Source organism: Python bivittatus, unplaced genomic scaffold, assembly GCF_059951505.1.
Source record: "Python bivittatus isolate LINGU-HERP-01145 unplaced genomic scaffold, Pbiv_v1 ctg000080_np1212, whole genome shotgun sequence".
Lineage (NCBI taxonomy): Eukaryota > Metazoa > Chordata > Lepidosauria > Squamata > Pythonidae > Python > Python bivittatus.
The window spans coordinates 89986690-90014209 of NW_028277035.1; the positions used below are offsets into that span (position 1 = coordinate 89986690).

Sequence of the window (27520 nt, forward strand, 5' to 3'; positions counted from 1 at the left end):
TCTCCAGCTCAGCGGCCACTTAGTGGAGAGGGGCTTCAGTCCCAGATATCTCCAGCTTAAAAGATAATATGGACGGAAATACTTTGATTTGAGCATTAGAGAGTTGTTGCCATCAGAGTGGGCAGAATTGAACTACATGCATCAGTAGTTAAACTAGGTTGCAACCATTCTAGAGATACTTCTACTTCTAGGTCGAGGCTTATGAATACTGCCCAACAAAAGTCATTGCCAGGTATTCCTCCTTTCCTCTCTGAATGGAATTTCTGGATAAGAAAAAAAGAGGAAGAGAGCTATGGAAAACAGCAGGAGGGTGATGGATGGAGGATATTGTCTGAATATCCTACGCATTCTTCTGGAATACTGCATTGTGTAAATCAGGAAGGAAAATTCCACCATAAAAATGTTCTTGAGAAGCAGCTTGCATATTTAATCTGGAGATGCTGTGCTTTGATGCCACCATTTTATGGAGCGTCTTTCGGTTACTTTCATCCATTTACTGTCATTCTGACCCTCCCTTTCTGCTTCCCCACTGAATACTGAAACCTCAGTGCAAATGCTATAGGATTAATAGTTGGTCTGGGGACTCACTTCCTCCTTTTAAATCATATGGACAGTTACCTTCTAAGCAGGTAAATCTAGTTAATAGAGTGCTTCTGCATAATTTAAGTGATGGGGCCATTTTATCACAGTGCGCATAAATTTATCATTGCATTAATTAATTTTAAAACAATCTTTTAATTAGCACTAAAATACTTCTGCCAATAATTTGTAAAAGTATTAGTGAAATGCCACTTAAATTGAAATGTTACAGTGGTAAAACACTTAGGTCATAATGTTACAGTACTAGAATACTTATTTCAATGGTATTTTATTAATATTTCCATCTTTAAAAGAAATAATAGCTGGAAAAGTGTATTAACCTAATAAATGGAATGATAAACTGATCCCTACCTCAAAAGATAGAGTGCATCTGTGTTACAATATCAGATTTCTTTTAGCCATCCATAGCAACTAAATCCTGTCTGCTGGTATGGTTAGAAGATAAAAGGATGAATATATGGAAAAAATGCAGTTTCTCCCCTTAGCATAGAAAACCAATTGTAATTTTGCTTGTTGAACAGCATTGAAAGATCAGTGGTAGGAACAACTGGGTGTGGTTCTAGGAGAAGGAAATTATGACATACAGTACTTATATTTAAGGTTTAGCCTGTCATTTCCTTATAAAAGTGGATCCCAGCGTGGTGTACCACTGAAAAAACAAAATAGCAATGTCATAAAAGCAACAAAACAACCGTAAAATTGAAAAGAATTAAGACGAATGAAGAACCTCTCCAACCAGCTGGAAACCTGATACGCGCTTTCCCAACCTGGTACTCTCAAATATATCAGGTTACAACTCTCATTAGGATGGGAATGGTAGAAGGCAGGAGGAAGGAACTCTAGGCCGACATGGCTTGGGAGACCTTGAAGTTGGAAATAGCTGAGAGAAAGTGCTCCAGTAAATGTCTCATAGTACAGACGAGCTTAAGTGTCTGATCTTCATTCAAACTCCTACATTCTGTCAGCAAGCATCTGTTTAAAGAGAGTGACTTCATTCTTTTCTGTAAGGATCCTCCTGATGGATGATTTTTTTCCTCGTCTTGCTCAGTTGTCTGTCCCTTGCCTTTTTTTTAAATTAGAGACAATCTTCTCTACAGTAGTTGTCTAAAGGAGCCATCACTGGTGAGCACCAAGGAACATAAAGTGATTCTGAGGACTAGAGGTAGCAGCTAGTTACAAATGGGTTTATTTGTCCCCAGCAAAGCAGTGAAGAGTCTTTGTGTTTATTTAGAGAGAGGGCTGGAAATCAGTGGTATGCCCCCTCCTTAAGAGGGTCTCCCTGGGTCCAGATGTACTGTATTGGATAACTATTGCCCAATATCCTATCTTTCCATTTTAGCAAGGATTGTTGAGACAGTAGCAAGAGACCAAGTAGAAATAGATTAACTGGAGCCTTGTCAAGTTCAGATGTGGGTGTGGGATGGACTCTGCAGGATTTTGATTGGGGTAGTGCACCTGTCCTGGCCTTGTTAGATCTCTCAGAGGCTTTTGATTCCATTGACTATGGTGTGCTTCTGGACCAGCTTTAGAGTTGGGGGCACTGCTTTACAGTGATTCTGCTCCTTCCTTAGTGGGCAATTCCAGTTGGTGGTGGTAGGAGAGAAGTTGACTTGGTGGCCATTCCCTTCTGGGGTGCTACAGGAATTGGTCCCCTCTATTGTTCAATATCTACATAAAACTTCTGAGTGAGGTCATCTGTCAGTTTGGGAAGCAGCATCAACAGTTTGCTGATGATACTCAGTTCTAAATTTCTACCCCAAGTGGTACTGATGAGGCTACTGAGGTCCTGTCCTACTGTCTGAAGGCTGTGAGAATCTGAATGGGAGAGAATAGGCTTAAATTGAATCCTAGCAAGGCAGAGTTTGTCCATTGGGATGCTCATGTGGTTCCTGTGGTGAATCTTGATGGGAAAGTACTACCTCTGAAGGAACAAGTCTGCAACTTGAGGTTCCTCTTTGACTTGCAGCTCCTGCTCAATCAGGAGGAGCCAGGATAGCTTTGGCCCAACTTTGCCTGGGTGCCAGTTGCAGCCCTACCTGGGGTGAGAGAACCTGGCTACAGTGACTCATGTGCTTCTCTCTACTTGGTTAGGCTATTGCAATGCGCCCTACCTGGGGCTGCCTTTAAAGACAATTCAGAAGCTTCAGTTGGTTCAACATGTACTGGCTTGTGTATTATCTGGTATTCACTGGATGGAGCGTATTACACCTGTGCTATGGGTCCAGCATTGGCTTCCTATAGGCTTCTGAGTACAATTAGCTGTTGTTAGCCTCTAAAGCTCTTTATGGCTTGGCACCAAGTTACTTTCGGGACTGTGTTCGCTTTGATTCCATTGACCATGGTGTCCTTCTGGACCAGCTTCTGGAATTGGTTCAACTTATTTGATCTTGTTGGGTAAAGTAGTTAGTGGTCCCCACTTTTGAGGGATCCATGTAGGAGCTCACTGTTTCTCCATGGCAGTGCCAACCCTCTGAAATGTCCTTCCACTGAATATTAGATTAACCCTAACCTCAGCTGTCTTCTGGAAACAGTTGGAACTCTTTCAGATGGTGTTTGAGGCTTGTTTTTCTGGGTGGTTTTGAATGGTTTTTGGATTGTTCCAATTTTTGGATGGGGTGTTTTCCATTTTTGGATTTAATTGAATGTGATGCTTTAATGTATGTCCTCTTGTGAAACCACTGTGAGTCCAATGAGAATGAGGCAGGATACAAATGTCATAAATAAATGAGCAAGTAAGCATAAGAAAGTCATTGCAAAACAGATGGGGGCCTACACATGGAATATGTAAGAATAGAAGAACAACCCTGCTGGACCTGTGGCCTGGATCAAGGCAAGACCCATCTTGGTCTGCCATAGGTTTACTCACAGAGACTAACCAGATGCCTCTGGAGGAATTGCAGACAGGAGATGGAAACATCTCTTTCTCTCTGGCCTTTGTTCCCAGCAACTGGTATTTGGAGGCAGTCTGTCCCCAGTCAGAAGGTACCATTGGATGTCAAGATTAATAGCCTTTGATGGACCTGTCCTCCATGAATGTATCCAATCTCCTTTTGAAGCCATCCAAGTTAGTGGACCTCATTCTGTCTTGTGGTAATGAAGTGCGTGTATTAATCATGTGTTCTGCCAAGATGTGCTTTCTTTTGTCTATTCTAAATTTCTTCCCAGTCAGTTTTGTTGGATGACCTCTTCTCATACTATTTGGAGAGAGGGAAACTTTCTCTATATATTTTGATCATGTGTCCCTCCTCAATTGCTTTTATTCTAAGCTAATGTGACCCTGAAGCTCTAGTCTTTTCTTATAAGGCAGATGTCCAAATTCCCTGCTCATTTTGGTTGCCCTCTTCTGCACTTTTTCCAGCTCTTATTATTCTTTTTCTCAAACATGGCAACTAGACAGAGGACAGCTGCAGAAATGATGACCTACCAAGTCAAAGAGAAGCCACTAAGGCCTTGCTGACAGTGCTTAAATTATGGGGAAGGGGCTGCCTGAAGGGGTGTAAAAAAGTCAAGATGGCAGCTGTGATTGTGCAGTTGTGACCTTCTTGACTTTTTTGTCCCCCTCCTCCCCCAACAAATGAAATCTTTAAACTTCCTCCACCCATTTTCTCTCATTTCATCCAAACTTTGCCCTTATTTGTAGCTAAAAAGGTCTTTCCAGCCTCCTTTTCTATAATATAAATGTCATTTAATAAAATCTTATTTTTGTGGCTTGTCTGAGCCTCAGCAACCAGGGAATAATCTAGCACACAGTCAAAACAGAATATTTATGTGGCAAAATATGCTAGGCTGAGAGGTCACAAGAAAAACCTATAATATTTTCTGATGTTTGTGCTATAGTTTTGATTTTTTTTTTTTTTGCTACTTTCTGTTTGCTCTACTTTCTGTTTGTTATTTTACTGCTCTTATTTGAGCAGTATATCATCTTGAATATTTTTTAAGCGGGGAGGCAATTAGCTTATTTTTAATAAATGGATAAATACATTGGCCAAGCTTAAGACAAATTTGGGGACTTTTTACTGTGCATCATTTGACATCTTGGGTTTCTCTTGCTACAAAGCAGCTGCTGTCTGTCTGTTATCTCCATTAGGCGCCACAGTACAGGCTGTTGTCTCAGCTGCTCTTCCCATTACTGCATTTGAGGGGGAGGGCAGGATGGGGAGGGGAGAGGAAGAGAAAGGCCAGCAAAACAATGCTCGGTGCTCATGGCAGTCTAGATCAGATGATAGGCCAGACCCTGTATATTTTTTGCAGGTTGCACCATCTTGCAAATAGGAGTCCCCAGGCTCACGCATTTGGCATTACCTGTTAACATCTGAGAATCAGGAAAAGCGTAGTGATCAGGGAGCTAATTCTTTAATAATCATGGATGTGATGATGATGACGACGATGTACCTGTCCTTTCGATAACATTGTAGAAAGCATAAAGCACACATTGCTACAATCATTACAATGTCCATAAAACTGCTCATTGTTATAAAACTGCTTTACTCTCCCCATATTGTGGATATGTAGCTTGTTGAAGTCTCTGTAGCACATGGCAGAGGTGAGACTTGAAGCAGGGATGTTTGGAGGTTCAGCTTCATCTCTTGGTATGCTTCCGATCTGCCTTTTTCAGAAAGGGGCTCGGTAACAAACCACATGCTTTGCCTGCAGAGTCTCAACTTTGGAATCTCCAGTTAAAAGGAGGTTATAAACATGGGCTCTTCCTGACCATGAAGGGCCTGTTGATCATCTTGCTTGGTATAATCAGTTGTTGTTGTTCAGTCGTTAAGTCGTGTCCGACTCTTTGTGACCCATGAACCATATTGTGCCAGGCCTTCCTGTCCTTCACTGCCTCCCTGAGTTTGCTCAGTTTCATGCTCATTACTTCAGTGATGCTATCTAACCATCTCATCCTCTGCCGTCCTCTTCTCCTTTTGCCTTCAATCTTTCCCAGCATCAGGGTCTTTTCCAAGGAGTCCTCTCTTCGCATTAGGTGACCAGAGTATCTGAGCTTGAGCTTCATTATCAATCCTTCCAATGAGCAATCAGGGTTGTTTTCCTTTAAGATTGACTGGTTTGACCTCCTAGCAGTCCAGGGGACTCTCAAGAGTCTTCTCCAGCACCACAGTTCAAAGGCATCAATTCTTCGGCGCTCAGCCTTCTTCATGGTTCAGCTCTCACAGCCATACATTACTACTGGGAAAACCATAGCTTTGACTATGCGGATCTTTGTCGGCAAGGTGACGTCTCTGCTTTTTAATATGCTATTTAGGTTTGCCATAGCTTTCCTCCCAAGGACCAAGCGTCTTTTAATTTCATGGCTGCAGTCTCCGTCTGCGGTGATCTTGGAGCCCAAATAAATGAAGTGGTATAATCAGTCCCGTCGCATATTTGTAGATGTCCTTTGTTTTTTAGAAGTTTAGATTTTAGTTAGCAAAGCAAGAACTTGGCCCACAGCCAATGAGTTGCCGTGCTCAGTGTCAGTTGAAACAAAGATTTCCAAGTTTGGTTGGGTGACTGGCTTTTATGTGATTGTGTGATCATCTCTCTTACCTGAAGAAATTGAAGCAGGCTTTCAAAATCCTTCTGGCAGTACCTCCTGAAATAAGAACCAAATTGCTGGTTTCAGATGAGGGCATCAGGAATAATCCATCACTTAGGTTTTTCTTGCATCAGCGTTGGCATAGGGAGGTGTTGTGGTTGGCTGTTTGCAACCCAGAAAATACGTTCAGGTTGGAAAATTGGCAGTCCATATTAGGCGCGGTGTTTATTCCTTGCTAGGGGTTGTGGGATCTGATGATGTGCCCTTACAGAGTTTGAACAGCGAGTCTCAGCTAGGTCTTGTTCCATCTGTTGTCTGTCTTTATATTCTGGCTTTCTTCTCAAGGTGGCTAACCGTATTTAAAATAAAAATATAAAGTTTAAGCATAACACTAAAATAAATCAATGAAAACCTTGAATTAAAAGCTTGGTGAAAAAGAGGTGCCTTTTCCATTTTCCTAAATAGTGGGAAAGTGGAGGCCAAGGGACTCTCCCGGGAGAGTGCTTCCCATAGCCTGGAGAAGACCCTGCCTTGCATCCAATACAGCTGAGCTTCTGTCCATGGGGGCATCTTCAGAAGGGCTTTTCCTGCTGGTCCAAGTGTCTGTGCTGGTTCATAGAGGGAGAGGTGCATGTTCAGACCCTAAGCCATTTAAGTTTTTAAAAGTCAAAACAACAGCTTAACTTGTTGTGTAGACTTGTTACAATTGGCAAGAAGTGTAGATCTTTCAGTACAGTAACCCTGTTTAAAGCGTGTTGCAATAGCCAGGAAGGGATATAGCCAAGGTGTCAATAAATGTCACTAAGCCTGCCCAATTCAGGAGAGGTTGCATTGGACACACTAGCTATAAATCTGCAATTGCTCCTTGCGTAACCTTCACCTGCAAACCCACTGACAGCTGAGGACTGAGGAATGTTCCCAGATTGTGAACCCTGATGTTTCAAGAGAAATGCCGCGTCATCCAAAACAGGCTTCACGTGAATCCCAAATCCAGTTTTCTTCTCCCCAGCAACACTTCCATTTGTCTGCTTTCAATTTCAGCTTATCCTTCCTCATCAGCTGGATATCATCAGTATAATGAAGCTACCCAACTCTGGAGCTATGAATGACTTCTGTGGTGATTTCATGTTAATGTTAAACATCGTAGGGAATGATAGACTTCTATGGCATACATACGCCAGTGACCTTGGTGCCAATTAGGTGTCAGCTCCAGTATTACCTTCTGAACAGAGCTGGGTAGGAATGACTAGAACTACAGGTACTCCTTGTTTAGTGACCACAATTGGGATTGGCAACTCAGTTGTTAAGTGCAGTGGTTGTTAAGTGAAACTGTGATGACTTATAATCTTACTTCAGTTTTCCTTTGCTTTATACACCTGTGAAGGTTGTAAATGCAAGGATTGGTCGCAAAGTTACTTTTTCCATCACCATCGTAACTCTGAACAGTTGCTGTACGAGGCAGTCGCTAAGCAAGGACTACCTGTATGGGAAAACTCTGCCTCAAGGCTCAAATCCATCAAATTGCCCAGAAAGATATAAGACTTTGATGGACTCGAAAGCCACCAAAAGGTCAGGAGAACTAGCATGGTCTAGTGTCTGGAGTAGGTCATCTACCAAAGTAATCAGAGCTGCCTTAGTATCATGTGCCAGAGGAAACCTCAGTTGAAATGGATCTGGATAATCAGTTTCATCAAAATGCAACTCGAATTGTGAAGCTACCACTTTGTCCAGAGATGGATTATTTGAGTCTGGCCTGGTTTATAGTTATAGAGATCTTCCAGGTTAAAGGAGATCTTACATTGTGTCATTTAAACAGGCAGGAATATATCCCACACCCAAAGGAACACTGATTACCTCCTTTAACCATAGGATCAGTCTCATGTTGACCAATTTAATCAACCAGGAGGAGGCAAGAGTCTGGGAAACAGAGGATCATTGGTAGCCCTCATTTCCCTACATACCTGTCCATCACCTAGATAAGTACATGTTGAAAGTAATTCATAAGAACAGGATAAGTGGTTGCCAGATTGCCTCCTGGTGACCTACCCCAACATTAAGTGAAAGTCAGGATGAATCTGATCTACTTGGTCTACAAAGAACAAGGAAAATTGCTCACTGTGAGCCTCTGTTTCAGTTATCTACCCCCAAACTCTTAAAGGGGAGGATGGTCACATGGAATGGACAAACATTCAAGTGAACATTCTTTACTGCATTCACACACACACACACCCTGGAGTAGGGTGTTATCAAGTAAATAAGGAAAACAGTGGAAGGTGTAGCTTTAGGTGTTGGGAATCCAACTCTTACCGAGCTATTTTGAGGACCTGCCAGCTCTACATTAAGGCCTCCTTCTCAGGAATTCACATGGTATCTGTGATTTGCAGAAATTAACTTTACTGCAGAAGCTGGGTTTTGTTGATTTTATATATTTATTACATGTTATAAAACAACGTTATCTTTTCTTTCTCCCACAGTTCCACCTGCTCATTAGAATCATTCTCACACCTATAGTTGGATCCCATAAATCATAGATGTCTTTTTTGTTTTACTTCCCTTGTTAAATGTGCCAAGCACATTTGATCCAAGCTCTGACTACTGTATAGGTGTAGGCCTGAGTGGGAAACAAGCAGTATGAAACTGGGGTTTTCATGAAACAAGCTAAAGGCTACAACACACATGAGGTGTAGTCACCAGTGAATTCTTGTTTCTGTTAGTAGAGGTTAAGCTTTTCTACCACCTATAGAGCAAGGACAGGGAATCTTCCATCAACCCCAGTTAGCACAGACAGTGTTGGAAAGTTTAAACCCAAACTGGACTAACAGTGCATCATTTGGGAATATGCATATTACAAATATAAGCTTAAAAGAAATACCAAATATTCACTGTTTCTGTTGGGGAAAAAAAAAGACATTTGTATAGCTGGAGCTAATCTATTAGAAATTACTTTGCTAACATAATGAAAAAATGAAGACCACATGTGAATAAAACAGTATTCAACTAAGGATTATTCAGGACTCTTTGTTTTTATACTTATTCTTTATCTAGTGCTATTTTCAACCATATTGAGTTGCTGATTCTTAAGTCAGAGTGTAAGAGGAATTATTCAGGCATAATACTAATCTAGATGCAAGATCAATTGCAGGATGCATGTAAAACTGTTGGAGCAAGACCAACCCAGATAGAATGACTCACTGTTGTATTTGTGCAAATAAATAGTTACTTGTTCCACATCGTGATTTTGAATTCTTTTATTTTTGTACTGCATGTTGCCAAGGCTGGGACTTTTACTGGGGACAAATAAAATGAGTACATAATGAAAGAGAAACATAGATCTCATATTAGCTATGATGCGATTAACTTCGGAAGTACCAAAATACAGAGTCAATAGAAGCTTAATAGGATAGAATTAAGTTGCTGGGCTTGTATGCCAGACTTCCTGAATCTGACCTCAGATCCTATTAAAACTCATCTAAGAACAATTTGACATTTTGGCAATGTGCCTGTCAGTGGTCCCACTCCTATATAATCATTTCTCTAGTTACACTAACCTGGGAGTGGCCATTCATACAATGCCTGGGAACATTGCAGGAAATTAAAATCACAGCCTGCTGCAAACTCTAGTTCAGGGCCAGATAAGGTATTGTCTGTGGATCTCACCAGGACAGGAAGCCTGCACAATTGCCTAAGAAGGCTAATTGCTGACATTTGGCACACCCTTTTTTTACTGCTGTCACACCCAGCAGTTTCACTTGCTCATCTTCCCCCCACCCCACATTTTTATCCTCAAGGATGGTGTCTAGAACTCACTGTCTTTCTCCATTTTAACTCTTAACAACCCTCTGAGGTAGGTTAGTTTGAGGACAAGAGTCTAAGACTGCCTGGTACAAAACTCCAGACAGCCACTAGATGGCAGGAGAGGAACAGCGTGTCCTTCTCTTTGCTGCCATCTAGAGGTCAGGATCCAGATCTTTGCAGCTTAGAAATGATGGAAGCCTTACAAGTATTCTGAAGGTACCAGTTTAGCTTCATGGTAGAAAGCTTCCTCATTCTAATTCCTGATTAAGAGGAATTTGACTGCAGTCAGATATCATGCAGAGAGAAGATTTTTGAACTGTGATTGAGGAATAAGCTGTAGTGGCCTGGTTCATACATAATAGGAAGTCACAGTGGTAAATTTAACCCACTGTGGTAAGCTGAAAAAAACAAACCATAGCCTGACATGTGAACCCAGCCAACAAGAGCTCCTTCTCCCTCCCACTCGGGGAATCTGCCTTGTGGGTGGGTATTTCAGTTAGGATAAGGGCTCTGAAAACCAAGGGCCAGCGGAGCGTGAGAACAGATTGATAGGGTCTGCAGTGTGAGACATTAAGTACTGTATGTCCTTTCTCCAGCTGTTGTAAACATTTGCTTGCAATTTTCTGCATTCTTCTCCCACACCATACTTTATCGCACCTCTCTTGCAGGGAGAGCTGCTCTTAGGGTAGGGTAGCAAAAACCAGGGTAGCAGAAACTTCGGGTAGCAAAAACCAGATTCCTTGAAAGAAACTCTCTCTGTGGCTTGCCCTTGCCGTGGTTATAGCTGGCTTCCAAAATAAAAGCATTTCTTTTCACATTTGATAGGTTAAGAAAGGGGGGATTGGTAGGAATTTAGGATGTTTGGATCATTATGCAGGCTGCCTGTGTGCTGTGACATGAACAGCTGAGTGAGGGGTGGAACCATAGATAAGGGGGTTCTGGGCAGATAAGCTATCTGGGGTTCAGGTTCTGATCAGGTTCAACCATCCATGGGCTTGCATAAACAGCAAGTACAGTTCTTCTGCTTTGACTGACAGGTCTTTGGAACTTGACTGTTTTTGCCAGCAAGGTGTCACTTAAAGATCTCAGCTGAAGAGGTAATACTGTACTTTCCTTTGAATTAGCTAGGGGTGCTCATTGACCTGAGAATCTGAGCTGTATCTATCGTGTTGTCTTCAGCACTTACAATCATAGGCTGTTAAGCTCCTTGATTGTTGTATCTTCCAACCAGGTAACCTCCAAGTGTCTCAAAATAGTTCCGCAACGGCAGGGCTGGGCAGTTGGGGGTGGTAGGACTTATCGAACAACCTAGCTGGGGCACCAGGACATCTGTGAACATACCCTTGTTCTTTCTGTCTTTAGTCAAGGCACTTTTAATGGGAGGTAAAGTGTCAGCTGACAGCTTCATGTTTTTTTCACAAGGTTGCCTGTAGGTCTCATAAATGTTTTTAGAAAATAAAAATAAGGGGTAACTGTGGCCCAGTGCTTTGTTTAAAAGCTTGCCCAGGATAAAGGAGAAAGACATGATGGGCGGGAGTTGATAGAGCTTGCTGGGGTCGGATGTCTCCTTTATTAAGTTCCCCTTTGGAAAATGGTGCTCTATGACTTGCCACATCTACCACGGTGTTCTCCCCATTTTTAAATAAGTAGGAACTCCGTTTACGGCAGCCCCTTTTCAGAGCCCCCACAACAAGTTCTCTGCTTTTCAAGTGTGGTCCCCAGGCCCCAAAACAGGAGAGAAAAGCAGGCAAGTTGGAGCATCAGGTTAGATGTAGCAAATAATTACTTTTCTGCCATTTCAGCTTGCCTTTTTGGAAAGTTCCTATTTATTTAGATCATTTACTGTACATAGCTGCCCATCTCACTCAAGTGGCTCTGGGTGGCTTACAAATGCCCCAAACATAACCCCCCTGGTGCCTGATAAACAATTAACTATTAAACACCCATATTAGCAGAAATAATTTTCACCCTGGCCCAAATCCCTGGGGGAAAAGCCAGGTCTTCAATGCCTTGCGAAAGGCTGACAGGCCATCCAAATCTCTAGGGCAGTGTTTCTCAACCATGCTGGCTGGAGAATTCTGGGAGTTGAAGTTCCCAAGGCTGAGAAACACTGCTCTAAGGGGATGCTATTCCACTGAAAAGGCACGACTCTGGGGTCCAACAAGACGGTGCTATTTAATAGAAGGGGCCTGGAGCATGACCTCTCTACTAGATCTGTTGGGGCACGCGGAAACACTAGGAGAAAGGCAGTCCCGCAAATGCATATAGACTTCAAGTTCTGCTGTTCCAAGATTTCATCCTAGTTTGAAATGTAAATACATAAATATTAGACTAGAGACAGGTAACAAGCCAATCCCCTTGGCTTGAAAAGGAGAGCAAGGTTAGTACAAGGGGTGGAGGCTGAGAATAAAGCCTCCATACAGTTTTCTTTCTCACTTTGCACAGATGCAGGTGCACACACACATACATGCGCATGAAGAAAATTGAAAAACGGGCTCCTGGTTCCGTCTTTATCTCTATATTTAGCAACTCAAGTGACACACCTCCAGAAATGCCTTTGTCATCCAGAATCTTTTCATGCCAAATATTTGGAACAGGCTCAACCCTGTAGGGCTGCGGTCCAGGTATTTGTGTACAGCTCCAACTCATGCCAGGGTGGGGCTCCCTTGGTTGCCCAACTGAGATTAGCTCTGCCTGCAGCTTCTCCTGAGCAAGAAGGAAGCCACATCCAAAGTCTGCTGAAGATCTGCCATGTTCAGTGATGCAGCTTCTCCATCCACTGTAGCATAGGCAGTCTGATTGATTAGGCTTCCCTTACAGGAGAGGAGCAGGATTAAGTGAATCAAAGCTTAGGAGGAATCCACAAAAGGGTACAGGTAGTCCCCAGTTTTAAGAACGAGTTCCGTTCCCAAGGTTTGTCCTTAAGTCAAATTTAAACCAGAACTGTATTATTGTATAATACTGTATAAGTAGTATTGTGTAATTAACTCGAAACATTGTGTATGTAACTCGAATTTTGCTACAGTAGGCTCTGTTCTTAACTATGGGTCATCCTTAAACTGGGTGTTCTTAATCCGGGGACTATCCATCTAAGGCAAGGAGGAGTAACCTGCAGGCCTAGAACTGCATAATCTGTGCGGCCAAATATTGTGGCCTTCAGCATGATTTCTAAAGTCCTCCTGAAAGTTGAATTCAAAAAGCTTTCTTGGGGTGTGCTGTTTGGAAGAAATGGAATGAGGGAGAACGAAGAGGAGGAAAAAGGTGTCAAAGTTGATTTATTTGAGTCTGTTTCCACCTACTCCTTGCTTCAGCCATTAGTACCATCTGATCTCTAGACAAAGGAATGTACTTTTGAAAGAATAAATGTTATTCCTCTCTGGTGTAAGGCATAACGATTGAGATAAAGAAGATATCTGCCAGAGGAACAGAACAGAGTCTGCAGTTGAAATTCCAGAAAGGACAAAAGGCAAAGTCTGTGGAATGCTATTGAACTCCTGCTTGTATTCTGTGTAGATCAGTGATTTTCAAACTTAGCCACTTTAAGATGTGTGGACTTCAACTCCCAGAATGCTGGCTGGGGAATTCTGGGAGTTGAAGTCCACACACCTTAAAGTGGCCAAGTTTGAAAAACACTGATGTAGAGTGTTAGAGAATTCTGGTACACCAATTTGGTTAGAGTCCTTCATCTGCCACCCTTTCCTTAACAACACAAAGGGCTGGTCAGGGAGTGTGGTTTGGTAAGCTAAATTAAAGGTTAGGACTGTTGGAATCGTTTAAGTTAGGGTGGGGGAAATCTGATGATTTAGAGCACAGGGACAGGATTAGAAGTTCCAAGCCACGCATGAGTTCTGAAAGTCATAGGTGCAGCCTCTAAAGTCTCTCCCAGAGTTGCCACTGGACTTCTAATATTTTTTTAACTATAGCTTTTAACTGTTTTTTAATTGGTTTTAATGGTGGAAGGTTGGGATTGTTAGTTGTGTTTTAACGGTGTATGCCGGCCAGAGTCACGTGCAAGTGAGATGGTCGGCCATATAAATCCAATCAGTCAGTCAACCAATATCATAGAATGGGGAAGTTATTAAATATGATGGGGAGTAATTATGTTAATTCCATTAAATTTGGAATAAAGTTTCTGTCGTGGCTTTTTTTCCCTTGAATGCCTGCCTAATTTTTGAACCGTGGAACCATGATTTGCCACTTAAAAGCTGGATGTGGCTGTTGCCTCCCCCCCCCCCCCACTCCAAGCTGTGCGCCCCTGATTCAGAGTGGGCAGTGGCATGGCTAGAGGCTGATTCAGGAGTTACAGTGCTTCTGGAAGTGGAATGCATTGAATAAAGATAAGTCGAGGGCTGGGCGCATAAGTTGCTTCTGACGGCTTAGAGTGGAATTTCCTGCCTCCGGTTGAATGGAAATTCTCCTTCTTGGCCACGCTCCTCAGCCTCAAGATGAGATCAGCTTGGGAAGTCCCTGTCTTCCTGCAGTTCAGAACAGACAGTCTCAAACCATAATGAATAATGTAGTTTTAGTTCGAACGCCTCCCCCACCCTTCTTCAAATATTCACGCACCCCTTTACCCCAGGAGCTGACTGAGGTATTATTTTTATGGCTCATTCTTGCTTGATCAAGTTCCAAGAAAGGCATATTTTCTGCATGGATGGATTTGTGGGTTGGATTCCCCCTCCCCCCTCGAGCCACTGGAAGAGTCAGCATTAAATTAAAAACTAGGAGTCCCTGACAAAGACAGATGACAATTTATAATTGGTGAACTGTAAGGGAGAAGAGTGTCCACTTAAATCACTGGCAGTGATTTTAGATAGAAAAAGATAAAAAGGCGATGGAGGGGCGATCTGGGGGTAGTTTTTTCCACCCCCCACTGGTAGATCCCTTCTTCTTCCCATGTTAAAAAATAATCACCTTAAGCTGTGACCAGTTATCCTGATACATAACTTCCACAGATGAGCAGTTTGGTTCCCAGAGTCCCTTGGAATGGACAGGGCCTGAAATTTTGAGTGCTTTTTTGCCTTTTGGAGAGGGTGTGTGCCTTTTGGAAAGGGGTGAAATGACCAGAGGTTTAAGACTCCCATTTCATCCCTTAACGCCCACCCTCCCTTGAGTCATTTTTCCTATTTTGGAAGGAGCATCACGAGTGTTTTAATTCACTGGGTTCATCTGAAATGCTGAGCTGCAGATGCCGGGAGCGGACAGCAGCCTAAAATTGCAAATAAGCCATCTGCTCCTGCAGCATCTGAACCCAGCCGGTAGCATCCTGCTTCCCAGAGTCTTTCATGCTTGCATTATTTTCCTCTTCCCTGCAATTTCAACGTGGGAAGGCTAAGGTAACCATGACTCCTCCATCTTTTTGGGGTGCCTCCGGGAGCCTTCTTCCTCCGCCATAATTCTGCCATTTGTTAAAAATGGTCAACTCTGTTCTTTGTCCACACTAGTGAAGGCCCGTAGGTGGCCTATTCATGAAAATTGCACAGGTGGCCGCTCTAAGGCGGCCATTTTGCCTCCTGACTTGCTCCTTGCTTCAGTCTGTTTGGGTGTCTCTGTGGCAACCCTTGCTCTCTGCAAGCACGGATGCAAATTCTCTCCGGATGCAGATGGTTTCTGTAGCCTCCAGATTAGTCAGTGGATTTGAGGGAAACCCGTCTGTTCCCATAGTAGCGGTTGACGACAGTAGACCTTTGGGAGTGTGATTTGCCTATCTCGGCGATCGCTGTACGGTGACCGGGCCGAGAGCCTCCACTCGGTGACAACCGTTGCTAAGAGGAGTTCCCCATGGTCTCGGCATCCTCTGACTGTTCCCAGGAGGGCTGACTTCTAGAACAAGCAGAAACTGGAAGCAACGCCCTCTTTTTTGCTGTGCTCTGAGTTATCAGTCGTCGCCAGCCCTGCTGTAAATCAAGTCTTCAATAGCACTTTTGAAGCACATTATCACAACTTATAAGCAATCTGGGAAGGATTTATCTATTCCACTGAGCACCAGAAAGAGACCGGCTGCAAGTGCTGGGCACCTAAAACCCGTGGGTTCTTCCCCCAGAGCCCCCAAAAGTTATTCCCAAATTGTCATTTATAATGGGATTTAAACAGTAAAGTAATCATTTTACTGATTGATTCAATTTATATGGCCGCCCATCTCACATACATGACTCTGGGTGGTGCACAGCTTTAAAATCAATAAAAAGGTATGTATAATTACTAAAACAAACTTTAAAAAAAGAACACAAAAAATAAAAACACACAGCAGCCAGAGGAGAATCATAAAAGGCCTCCAACGTAGCCAGAAAACAGGCTCTGCCACACACCCTTCAGGCACACACACTTCCTTTGTTTGTCACATTAAAAAAACAAAATTTTGAATAATCCAGCAGTAAATAATCAAGTAGAGGTTGAGCAAACATGGAAAAAGAAAGTAGAGGTTTGGGCATTTGGTGCTATACCAAAGATCTGGAAAAGCTCTTGGATACAATAGGAATGGATTGCGAATTTCAATTACGAAAAGTTGCATTACTTGGAACAGTGCGCATATTATGACAATGTTATTTAGCTGTCCTAGATCCGATAGTCAAAAAACCCAAATCCAATTAGAGTTATGTGGTAGACTATTTAATAACAACAATAATTTTATAATGATTTTATTAAAGATTACAATGCACAGATAAAATTAATACAAGCTACAAAAGATGAAAAAGTAAAAGTAAAAAGTGAAAAATAGAAAAAGAAAAAAATTAAATTTTAAATTAAATTAATTTTGCATTATTTTCCTCTTCCCCATAATTTCAGCGTGGGAAGGCTAAGGTAACCATGACTCCTCCGTCTTTTTGGGGTGCCTTCAGGAGCCTTCTTCCTCCGCCATAATTCTGCCTTTTGTTAAAAATGGTCAACTCTGTTCTTTGCCCATGCTAGGCAAAGCCCATCTCTCGTAGATGACCTAAATTAAATTAAATTAAATTAAATTAAATATTAATTTAAATTTAAAAAATTAAAGAAGAAAAGAAGTAACTTCCCCCTTCTTCCCAGCAAGTATACGCAACTTTAATAACTTATCACCATCTCTTAAAATACAGAAAATGATCTCTTTGCCCCATTTCTCACCTCATCCTCAATAAACATATCTATAAATCTTCATCACCCATCCAGCAAAAGTCCATTAAGAGTTACCAGACATAACCACACATCTATTATAAACTTAATCTAATAAACCCACTTAATTTCCTTCTTTTATGTAATTTAATTATAACTAATGAAGCTCAAGCTCAGATACTTTGGTCACCTAATGCGAAGAGAGATCTCTTTGGAGAAGACCCTGATGCTGGGAAAGATGGAAGGCAAAAGGAGAAGAGGACGGCAGAGGATGAGATGGTTAGATAGCATCACTGAAGCAATGAGCATGAAACTGAGCAAACTCAGGGAGGCAGTGAAGGACAGGAAGGCCTGGCGCAATATGGTTCACGGGGTCACGAAGAGTCGGACATGACTTAACGACTAAACAACAACAACAACAAAGCTTTTGTCCTGGCTCCTCTTGGTTTTTGAAATGTGGCTGGAAAAAAGTTGCAAGCTCCTAATAAAAGAAACCCAGTTGCAGGTCTGTAGTTAAAGTTTCTGCTAGCAAGCTCGGTGTTCATAAGCCTGTCTTGTTACTGTGGCCTCTTGAGAAAAGTAAAGTTTAGTGTTCTCCTAGAAGGAGCTGTGCTACCATGGAAAGCATATCACCTGATGACTAATGCTGGATTTTCATCCCATTTCCTAACAGGAGGATTCAGCACTTTTTATGGGGTGGTGTTTGGAACCTTTGTGACGCAGAGATGCAATTCTTGACGGTGACAGCAAAAAATCCCGCCTTTCCTTTATCAGTAACTGCAATAGTTGTAGCTGAAACTTTTTTTGTATTTTTTTTTTTAAGGCTGTTAAAAATTGCCAGTAATTCAGACTCTTGGAAAATGCTGTCTTCTCTAACTTAGAGGAGAAATGATCTTCAGTTTCCCTTTGCATCTTGAGGGTTGGCTGGTACGCAAGGCACCTACATCTCAAACCTGCTGGGGTAGTTTAGGCTCAGGAAGCGTAACTCATGGATGAACAGGAACTTGAATACTGCAATACCTGTTCTCATCTTCTAAATATGAGCATCTGTTGACCCGGCTTGGTGCTGGCATTCATGGAGAAGTCTGGGTAGAGCCTGTTCTTGTCTGTGACATGTTTACGGGATACTGCCTAGAGCTGTAGTTCTCTGTCCCCAATATGATCAAAGGATAGAATTACACACACAAATCACATTATTCTTTGGTTTACTTCTAAGGCAGTGTTGTCCAAACTTGGCCACTTTAAGATGAGTGGACTTCAACTCCTAGAATTCCCCAGCCAGCATGGCTGGCTGGGGAATTCTGGGAGTTGAAGTCCACTCATCTTAAAGTGGCCAAGTTTGGACAACACTGTTCTAAGGCATCCTTTCCGCTCTCTAAATTGAACCATCACTTCAATACTGCTTTTCCCCCCTACCTACTTATAAGTTTCTTTAATGGTCTTCTCACTGCCCATTTATTTTAAGACTGTGTGATTCATCGGTAACTGGAATATTTTTATTTATTCACTGCAATATGGACTCTGGATTCAGTGCTTCGACTTCAGTTCTAGAAAAATGCTTTGGAGCACGTACAGTCCCACCATTGCTTGGAATTATGGGACACCTGCAGAGGGCAAACACACACTTCCCCCCCCCCAAAAAAGCCAAGGTGGCTTTAAAGCATTGCAGACAGATGCCATTTCGCACTTTTGCATGCTTCCAAAGTATTTCCGAAGTGGTACACAGCCCTAGAATATGGCACTTTATGGCATGGGCAAAGAACAAGAAAATTTGTTTTAGTCCAAGGAATTTATAGTGCATTTGGAAATGGAGAGGCAATTGGGGGTCAAAGGAATTAAACAGAGACTTCACACAACAGGTGGGTTTGAGGGAAGATTTTAAAATGGCTGGCCAACTTCTCTCTGGTTGGAGGATACATTAAAATGGTATTTGGGGGTAAGTGGTAGTAATACAAAATAGGTGGAGCCATGTTACGTATTTGTGCCAGGGCAGATGTTAGTTTTATCCCTCTGGGGTTTTGGGGAGGAGTTTTGGAAAGTCTCCGTTTAAAAATAACATTATGCTGATATTGGGCTTAAACTATAGCCTCTGTGAGTTTCCTGCCTCTAAAAGATGGGAAACTCTGCTGCTGCTTTTCTGAACTTGTGGTCAGGGAAGCCTCAATGGGTTGTAGGGGAAAAAAAAAAGAGGAATTAGGTCTGCCTTGCCAGCTAAACCAGATAGGAATCACAACGAGATGAGCTAATTCTTCTTTATTGTAAAGCTACATTGACAGAATCTTGCAAGTCTGAAAGTAAAAGTACAATTCTCCTGCTGTCCCCTTTACAGCCTGAGAAACTAGGGAGGGTCCCTTCTGAGCCTCTTGCCTCGCCCGCTATCCGGCTGTGGGCTATGTTGTCTCTTATCTGACCATTCCCTTGGCAGTGTCTCCTCGCCCAGTCTCCTGAGGTCTTTCCCACATGCCATTACGAGTTAGGCCTGCATGAGTATAGGTTGCCCACCCCGATGGCAGAGATCTTAGGAGGAGCAACTTGGGTCTAATGAGAAAGCAGGTGACAAGAAGCCAAGATTTTTTTAGAAGGAAAAAGGTGTCCTCAAAGAAGGTGATGGTAGAATTGGTGGAAATCCCAAGCATTTTGGAAGAAACAAGTAGGGTGGGGGTAAAAATAAAAAGAAGGGATGCAGGAAAGGCTGGGTGTATGTGTGTAAGAGGCAGTGGGGCTGAGAGAGAAGAAGTGGCTTCAGTTTTCAATTTATTGCTCTTTGGGTTTTCCTGGTAGAAAGCAATTCCAGGAATATAACGAGATTGTGTATTTTAGCATATTTCTGTGAAAGGGCAGCACCTAGTGGTGTAAGCAGGGATTGCAGAGTTGGACTTTGCTCCACCCTTACAGGAACCGAGGCATGGTCATTACTGTACTTGGAGAAATGAAATGATGTTATTCCTCTTGCTACCATTTCCAGCCAAATGTGATGTAGAATGATTTCTGCTGAACTGTGAGCTGGGGTTTGATGGTTGTACCTAAGCCTCCATGTTCGGATTGGGCTTTTGCAGGCTGGCAGCGATGGTGCCAAAATTGGGAATTGCCCCTTCTCCCAGCGACTCTTCATGGTTCTCTGGCTCAAGGGAGTGACCTTCAATGTCACCACAGTGGACACCAAAAGGTAAGTGAGACAACACTAATCCTGTCCTGTTGTCCTGACTAACCTTCCTTCTCCATTCCACTCTGGACCTCAACTCTCAAAATTCCCAGCTAGGTCCCATTCAGCTCTGGGAACATGTGGAAAGAAGTAGGTTGGGAGGTCTGGTCAAACTCACGTGCGTATCCAATTTCAATTAAATTAGCTGGTTTTCATTACTTACTTACATTTTCTTCCTCTTTGTAGGAGGACTGAGGCTGTGCAGAAGCTCTGTCCTGGAGGCCAGCTCCCATTCCTGATGTATGGGACTGAGGTCCATACGGACACTAACAAGATTGAAGAATTTCTGGAAGAGGTTCTGTGCCCTCCTAAGTATGAACTAAACAAAGCCATAGAGCTGATTGTCAAAGTGGATTTTTGGATACAGAAGGAATTTCATTCAGGATTATCAAACTCTATGGATTGTTTTTTGCTTCTTCCTTAGGTATCCAAAGCTGGCTGCTCGTAACCCTGAATCTAACACAGCTGGCCTTGATATCTTTGCCAAATTCTCTGCCTATATCAAGAACCCAATCCCATCCCTCAACTCCAGTGAGTATCTTGGACCACAAGTCCTGATTGTTGTTCTTATGTGAGTGCTTAATGCTTATGAATTCATTTCCTTTTCCTTGCTTCCTGGTGGTTTGTGTTCCTCAACCTTGCTTTTTCATTTTCTTCTTTCTCTTTTGTCTCCTTCTCTTCAATTCAAAATTCTTCAGTTCATTTCCCATAAAGTGTCAGTTGTACAATATATGGATAACAAGCACGAGAAAGTAAGTATATTTGTGGGAAACCTAGTATTTGCAAAAGTGTGCGTGCATGTGTATCAGGTTAAGGAAACACTCTTCACTGGGGGAAGAAAAGCCTGAGAAGCCAGTGAGGGTTGCCTATAAAATACTGAGTGTCTGTGAAAGGGAGTGAATGAAGGGCAGAAAGGAATAGACCAACTTGAAAATGGGTATGGCTGGCCAGCTGAATTTTAAGAAAAGAGCACTCCACCCTGCAACATTTGATAACAGTTCCCAAGTAGAGTTTCTCATTGGGTGTTTATTTATTTTATTTTATTTTTATTTATTTGAATTTATAAGCCACCCAACTCCAATGGACTAGGCGGCTTTCCATTTTCGACTCCATTCTCATTGGTGTGAAATGTAACTTTCTTTGTGCTTGACTTCACTTTGATCTGTGAAATCACCTGTCAATTATTTCTCTGTTTTTATGACCTGTTGTCTTTAATTTTTACTAACTAAATCTTTTTCTTTGATGTTATTTTTCTTGGTTTTTTAAGATTAATACAGTTGAGAAGCTACCCAACCGCAAATGACCCTGGGCAGTTTCCATTAAAAACAAGAAGAACAATTTTTTAAAAAGAAACCGATTATAATTGTCCACCACTTAATTATCCCTGGTTTCCTACTGGCTGCTATGGCCCAAAAAAATCCTATAGATGAAATTGGTCCTGGTCCTGGTCCTGCCCTCTCACTAATTTTCTTCTTGTTTTCTAGTTCTGTATCTTAAATCTCGCTGGCCCTATTTGCTTTCTTCTTGGATACTGTCAACCTTGCAAGGTAGTCCAGCCAAGAAGCACACCCAGGAGTACTAGCTCTATCTTTATTGTAAGGTTACACGAACAGAATCTTGCAAGTCTGAAAGTACCCCTCCCGTCCTTCTCTTTTACCCTCCCAAAAACTAGGTAGGGTCCCTTCTGAGCTGTTTTCGCCACCCCTCCTCCTTTGGACTCAAATTTCATTTGTCAGCTCCTTGTCTAGACGGAGGCTCTTCCTCCTGTCTCCCTAGGTCATTCCCACAGACCATTGCAGATACTGCTGGCTTCCTCTCTTTTATCTCTGTATCTCCCTTGTCCCTCTTCTAAACCTCCTGAGGTTTTCAGTACCAATTCAGTACCAGTTGAATCCTTCCAGCTGTGTGGTCTTCTCCTTTGGATTTTTCATTGGTACCTCTTATTTCTCTTCCTTCCTGCACCACTCTTCACTTCCTAGACCTTGAGAAGGGTTTGCTGAAAGCACTGAAGGTGCTGGACGTTTATTTGATGACACCGCTCCCCGAAGAGGTGGACGAGAACAGCGCAGAAGATGAAGGCCAGTCCAACCGCAAATTTCTTGATGGAAATGAACTTACGTTGGCGGACTGCAATTTGCTGCCCAAGCTTCATATTGTCAAGGTGAAAATTTTTTCAGAGACAGGGTGCCTGTGAAGTATTATGGGGAACAGGAGCTGAAGGGGGTGATTTCCTTCACATCTTGTTTGTAAGCTTCCCAGAAGCATAGAGGTATCTACTTGGGGAAAAAATGCTGGAAGAATGACACTTTGGTCTCATTTTCATAACTTCTGGTTTTATACAGGAAGGCACAGAGCATTTGAACTCTGCCTTATGACTGCCGTATTCAGATCGGAAGTGGCAAGGGTACTTCATATTTGGTGTGGGCACCCTTTCTCCATCTCTCAGCTGTTCCTTAAAGCTATGCCTTTTCCTGGGCCTGGGTTTGGTGAGGAAAATATGCATTTGAGTTAAGGAGGCAGCAACAGAATAGAACCCCATGTTGCTGTGTCCTTAACTCCAGTGCATATTTTCCTGAGGTCATGCAGCATCTGTGTGAGGCCAGGAGGAGGTGAGAAGCAGTTGACAAAGACAGGGTTCCCATCAGATTCAAAGCCCTCTTCAGGTCTGACCATTGCATACCACTGTGATTTTCCCCAAATCTTTTCAGGTCTCTCTTAGCTGAGATGTCACTCTCAGCATATTTTAGCAGTCATATGAGCGGAACGCTGCTCTTCATTAAAGCTAAGACTCTTTGGAGTCTGAATTCAATGCAACTGCCAAGTCCCTCCTTGCAGAATGTACATAAGCCTGATGGATCAATACGTTGAAGTTGCAAATAATGTATGGTTTTACAACCCCAACAGGTGGTTTGCAAGAAATACCGTAACTTTACTATTCCCGAGGAATTTCTTGGCATCCATCGCTATCTCAAGAATGCATACGCCCGCGAGGAATTTGCCAGCACCTGCCCAGATGACGAAGAAATTGAATTAGCTTATGAGCTGGTTGCCAAAGCTTTGAAGTAGTAAACTTCGAAACATGGAAAAGGGACACAGGGATTCCCTGGCAGGGATTCTTGGGTTTGGGCTCATCAAAGGGTATTTTAACATATGTATTTGTGTCTGGCAGCTGGAGCCAGCACAGGGGGAAGGTCTGTTTTCTGGAGGGACAAAATGATTTGAATTTAAATATGAGCAAGAATAAAATAAAAATACGTGTTTTTAAAAACATGAAGTTTAATGTTTTACCTGTACCCTGCCCAAAGAAGGGGAAAATAATTATAAGTTGTTGCATGATACTGTGGCCACCACAGGAATATTGGCTTGCCTCTGTAGTGATGAGATATCCCCTGGATAATTCTGCAGACCAGATGGCACAAGCTATGTACGAATCCTGCCTTTTAGGTTATTCAACATTTCATGCTTGATGCCCAGAAAAACAGGCAATGTTGCTTTGACAGTTCAGGAGTTAAGCAAGTTTGGGCCTGTTGCGTATTTGGATGTGAGACCACCAGGGAACGACAGATCTGTAGGGTAGGCCCGGAAGTCAGAACATCTCCTAGAAGAAAGCAAGAGCAATCCACTTCCATACTGTTGCCAACGTAGTTGCCAAGTGTGCAAACGTCGTCATGAAGTCACCAGGAGTTGAGCCTGGTTCTCCTCAACAAAAACTTTATGGTTGAAGGGAACATTAAATATATGTGACCCAGGTCAGAACTGATCTGTGATGCTTCCCACTGAACCCTCTGGCTATAACTGGGGAAAAAAATCAGTTACAGGCTGTAATATATTTTATAGTTAAAGCCTTAAGAACATGGTTTCCTTAAAATGTCCCCTAGAAAGCATTCATGTTGTCAATTTCAGGGGATGGTTTTCATTACCTGCCCAACAAGTTTTCTCTGTCTTACAAAGACTGTTGTGATAATTAATACTATTAAATTTATAGCATCTTAGCTAGAAGTCAGCCAGTAACTCCAATCTTGTTTGTAATCAGATATCACTGAAGCAGCTTCCCACAGCCTGGAATCTTTGGATTCTTGAATGATAATTCTACTATTTCCTATGGACTTTAGCCCTAACATCTTGGGATGATGGGAACTGTCTGGAAGAAAAGAGGTTGAGAAAGGCTGACCTAAAGCATCTTGGGTAATTATTTTTGCAATGTCAAGTATATTTTTGGAGATTTGCCCAGTATAAAAAATCAGATAATATCCATGCTCGCTAATCTAAAAGACTGCCCTTGTTGATTTCTGTTTTCCACCAATCAAGGGATCTTTGTATCTTACAGTTTGCTTGAACAGCTGGAATTTATGTTTTTTGAAGTGGAGAACTTGTTTTCTCTTCCCAGCAAGCTTGAGAAAGCCTTAGTACAATCTATTCTTTTAAATTTTTCTTGACATGCATGTCTGAAGGCTCTTGACCAGCCTCATCCCCCTTCATTTTTTCTAACCCTTTTGTCTGATGAAACACACTTGAAACCTTGCATTGATTTTATCGGTCAACAAAGATTGCTGTGGATTTTGGATTCCCTTCCTGAACAATTATTTCACCTCTTTATTGGATGCTAGATCACTGACTGGATCAGTGTCCTTAAACTTGTGGTAATTCTCAGATTACGCCTCCATTTTTATTACTTAGTAGTAAACCACCATCAGTCCATTATGTTAAACTGTGATATAAGTAAACACTAAACCTATAAAACAGGTCCCTGCCCCTCCCAGAGTTGTTGGGAGTTGGGCAGCATGCAAATTTGATGAATAAATTTGTTTACGCTCCATATTTAGACAGTAAAATTATGATAAGGGCAGTGAAATGCAATAAATAGAAGGGATAGCAATCTCTTTCTGTTCCTTTACCGTCTTAGCTCTTCCTTCTCCTTTTTAATGCAAAGTCAGTAGAATCAGGCAGATTAACAATTCTTTATTTTCCCTCTGCAACATTGAGAAATTATCTAAAGAAAGGGAAGGAAAAGGAAAGGAGATCCCCCTATAGCATTCTGGGGCTCCCAGGTCTACAGAGTTAAACAGAGATTGTAACCATAGAGAGTGACGGGCTGTAGTGCCTTCACATACCACTAAATGAGGCTGCTTTCGGGATGACTGTCTCAACAGAGGTAGACCAGGATGAACAAAAATGGGGTGAAGATCAGCTTCCAGAAGTTACTGAACTCCCCAGTAACCCCATTGCACAGGTCGGTGGAGCAGCAGAAAGTGCTGTAGGTGAAATTGATTCCCAATATGGTTCGAATGCCATGGGCTCCACACATGGAAGGATCCCCACAGGTCTTCTCATGAATTACCAGTTCAAGGGCACCTGGGAGAGAGAAATGGGAGTCAAGGCCAGATGGAAGATCATTATAAATTCCATGCATGTCCAATCATCCCCTTTCCATTTCATTGGATACGAGTTTGACCTGATCTTTCTAGTAGTACTAGGATTTCCCTGAGCATTTGATCTGTCTCCCATTTCTCAGGTATCTTTCTGATGTCCATTTGTGTTGACCCAATCGGAATTCTCAAGCAGAAAGAGCAAAGGGGTGAGGTTAGGTTCGGTGTTCCTGCCTGCCCCACCTTACATTTTCTTTCCTGGGCTTTGAGAGAATGGAATGAAAGCATTAAACATTTTGCAAAAACAATGAGAACCATTGCAGCATCACCTCTGTGACCTTTCGCCACGGATGTGAGACACTTCTGTGATGGGCCACACAGCGTGGCAAACTTCAAGCAATCCAGTGGGGAGATGGTGGGAAAGAGGCAAGTGTAACATCGCAAAGGGGATCCTGGAAACAAACAACAACAGAGTTTGTCTTCACAAAAGTTTTTAATATCACAACCTATAACTAAAATTGTAGTTCAGCTAAAACACCCGATTTTGTCAGGAGAGAGAGAATCAGATCCCCATATGGTCTGTGAAGCATGCTGGGTCATACTGGTGTCAATCCTTTTTCTGAAAGCTTAACCTATCACATGAAAAACATTTTGAGTTTCAAATGTTCACTGCCTGATCACCTTGAAGAAAAAGATGGAGTTTTATTATTCATTAGTTTTAAGTCTGTCTTTCATTGCTGCTCAAGATAGGGTACATACTAGTACTCCTCCTCCCCATTTTCCCCTTATAAATCAACCCTGTGAGTAGGTTGAGCTGAGAGATGGTTGCCCACCCAAGGTTATCCAATAAACTGAAAGTGGATCTGCAACTTCCCTGGTCTTCACCATTACACCAAATGTCTGTTCAATGAATCGTAAGCAGAACCCAGGATGGATGATCCTTCCAGAGAAGTATCGAAGAACTTGTACTGAAGAATTAAGAACCAGGCCTGGTGAGATATGAAAGCAGTTGCAGTGGGTCCTGCATTTGCCATCAAAGCATTGGTATGGTGCCACTTAGAAACTGTAGCACTAACTACTTCACATGTCTGACTCTCCAATATTTCATTAGCAAAACTAGACAACTTTGAGAACTCTTAAGTTCTCAGTCCAAAGATCATGACCCAGTCTGTTTCAGCTACACATTGCTGAAGGTTCTGCTCCTTCAAATTATTTATTTTATTTATTTAAGCAATTTATATGGCCACCCAACTCACTCATGGTGACTCCAGGTGGCTTACAGGAATAAAAATCCCAAATACAAAACCCATTACGCCCACCCCCATGCCCCTGGCCACCACACGCTAGCCATTTGATGGGCTCCGTATCGACCTGGGATCCCCAGGCCCACTGGCAAAACCATGTCTTCGGGGCCTTGCAGAAGAGCATCACGGGGCCAGTCTTATCTCTGCGGGGATGATGTTCCACAGGGAGGGAACCACCATGTAGAAGGCCATTCTCGGCCCCACTAGATGGACCTCCTTAATAGCGGGGACCTGTAACATACCCTGCCTCCCCGATCTGGTGGGTTGGGCAGAAGAAACTGGGAAAAGGTGGTCCATATTTGTTTGTTCTGCAAGTTTATATTTTAAAAGTGAAGATGTTCTTTAGGTTAAAGAGATTTTCAAAAAAACAAAACTGCTGTATGATATCACCAAGCTGACATACAGAAGTTGCAAGGGGTGTGAATCTGAAGACCCGCTTGAAAGAGCCTTTTCTTTCTGGTTCTCTTCTAACATTCTCTCACCTACAAAGAAGTTTCTTCTAAACAAAGTAAGTTTCTTCTAAGATGTTTCTGGCACTGATGATGTTACCTGGTTGGGTAATGAAATGTCTGCAAGCAAACATCTAAGGTCAGAAAGCCCCAAGAACTCCACATTTTCTTCTAATCTTCACCTAAAAGCCACC

At 42.4% G+C, this 27520-nt stretch overlaps 1 protein-coding gene across 1 annotated transcript in view; it reads left to right on the forward strand.

The window, feature by feature from the left end:
- CLIC1 (CLIC family member 1) overlaps positions 1-23436 on the forward strand; it is a 34567-nt gene extending 11131 nt beyond the window's left edge. Inside the window, exons 2-6 of the mRNA XM_088134654.1 lie at positions 20062-20171; positions 20394-20519; positions 20632-20738; positions 22187-22368; positions 23112-23436. Coding sequence (XP_087990780.1) covers positions 20062-20171; positions 20394-20519; positions 20632-20738; positions 22187-22368; positions 23112-23273 — 687 coding nt within the window. The 3' untranslated portion in view covers positions 23274-23436. The remainder of the gene's footprint in view (positions 1-20061; positions 20172-20393; positions 20520-20631; positions 20739-22186; positions 22369-23111) is intronic.
- Positions 23437-27520: the final 4084 nt, after the last annotated feature.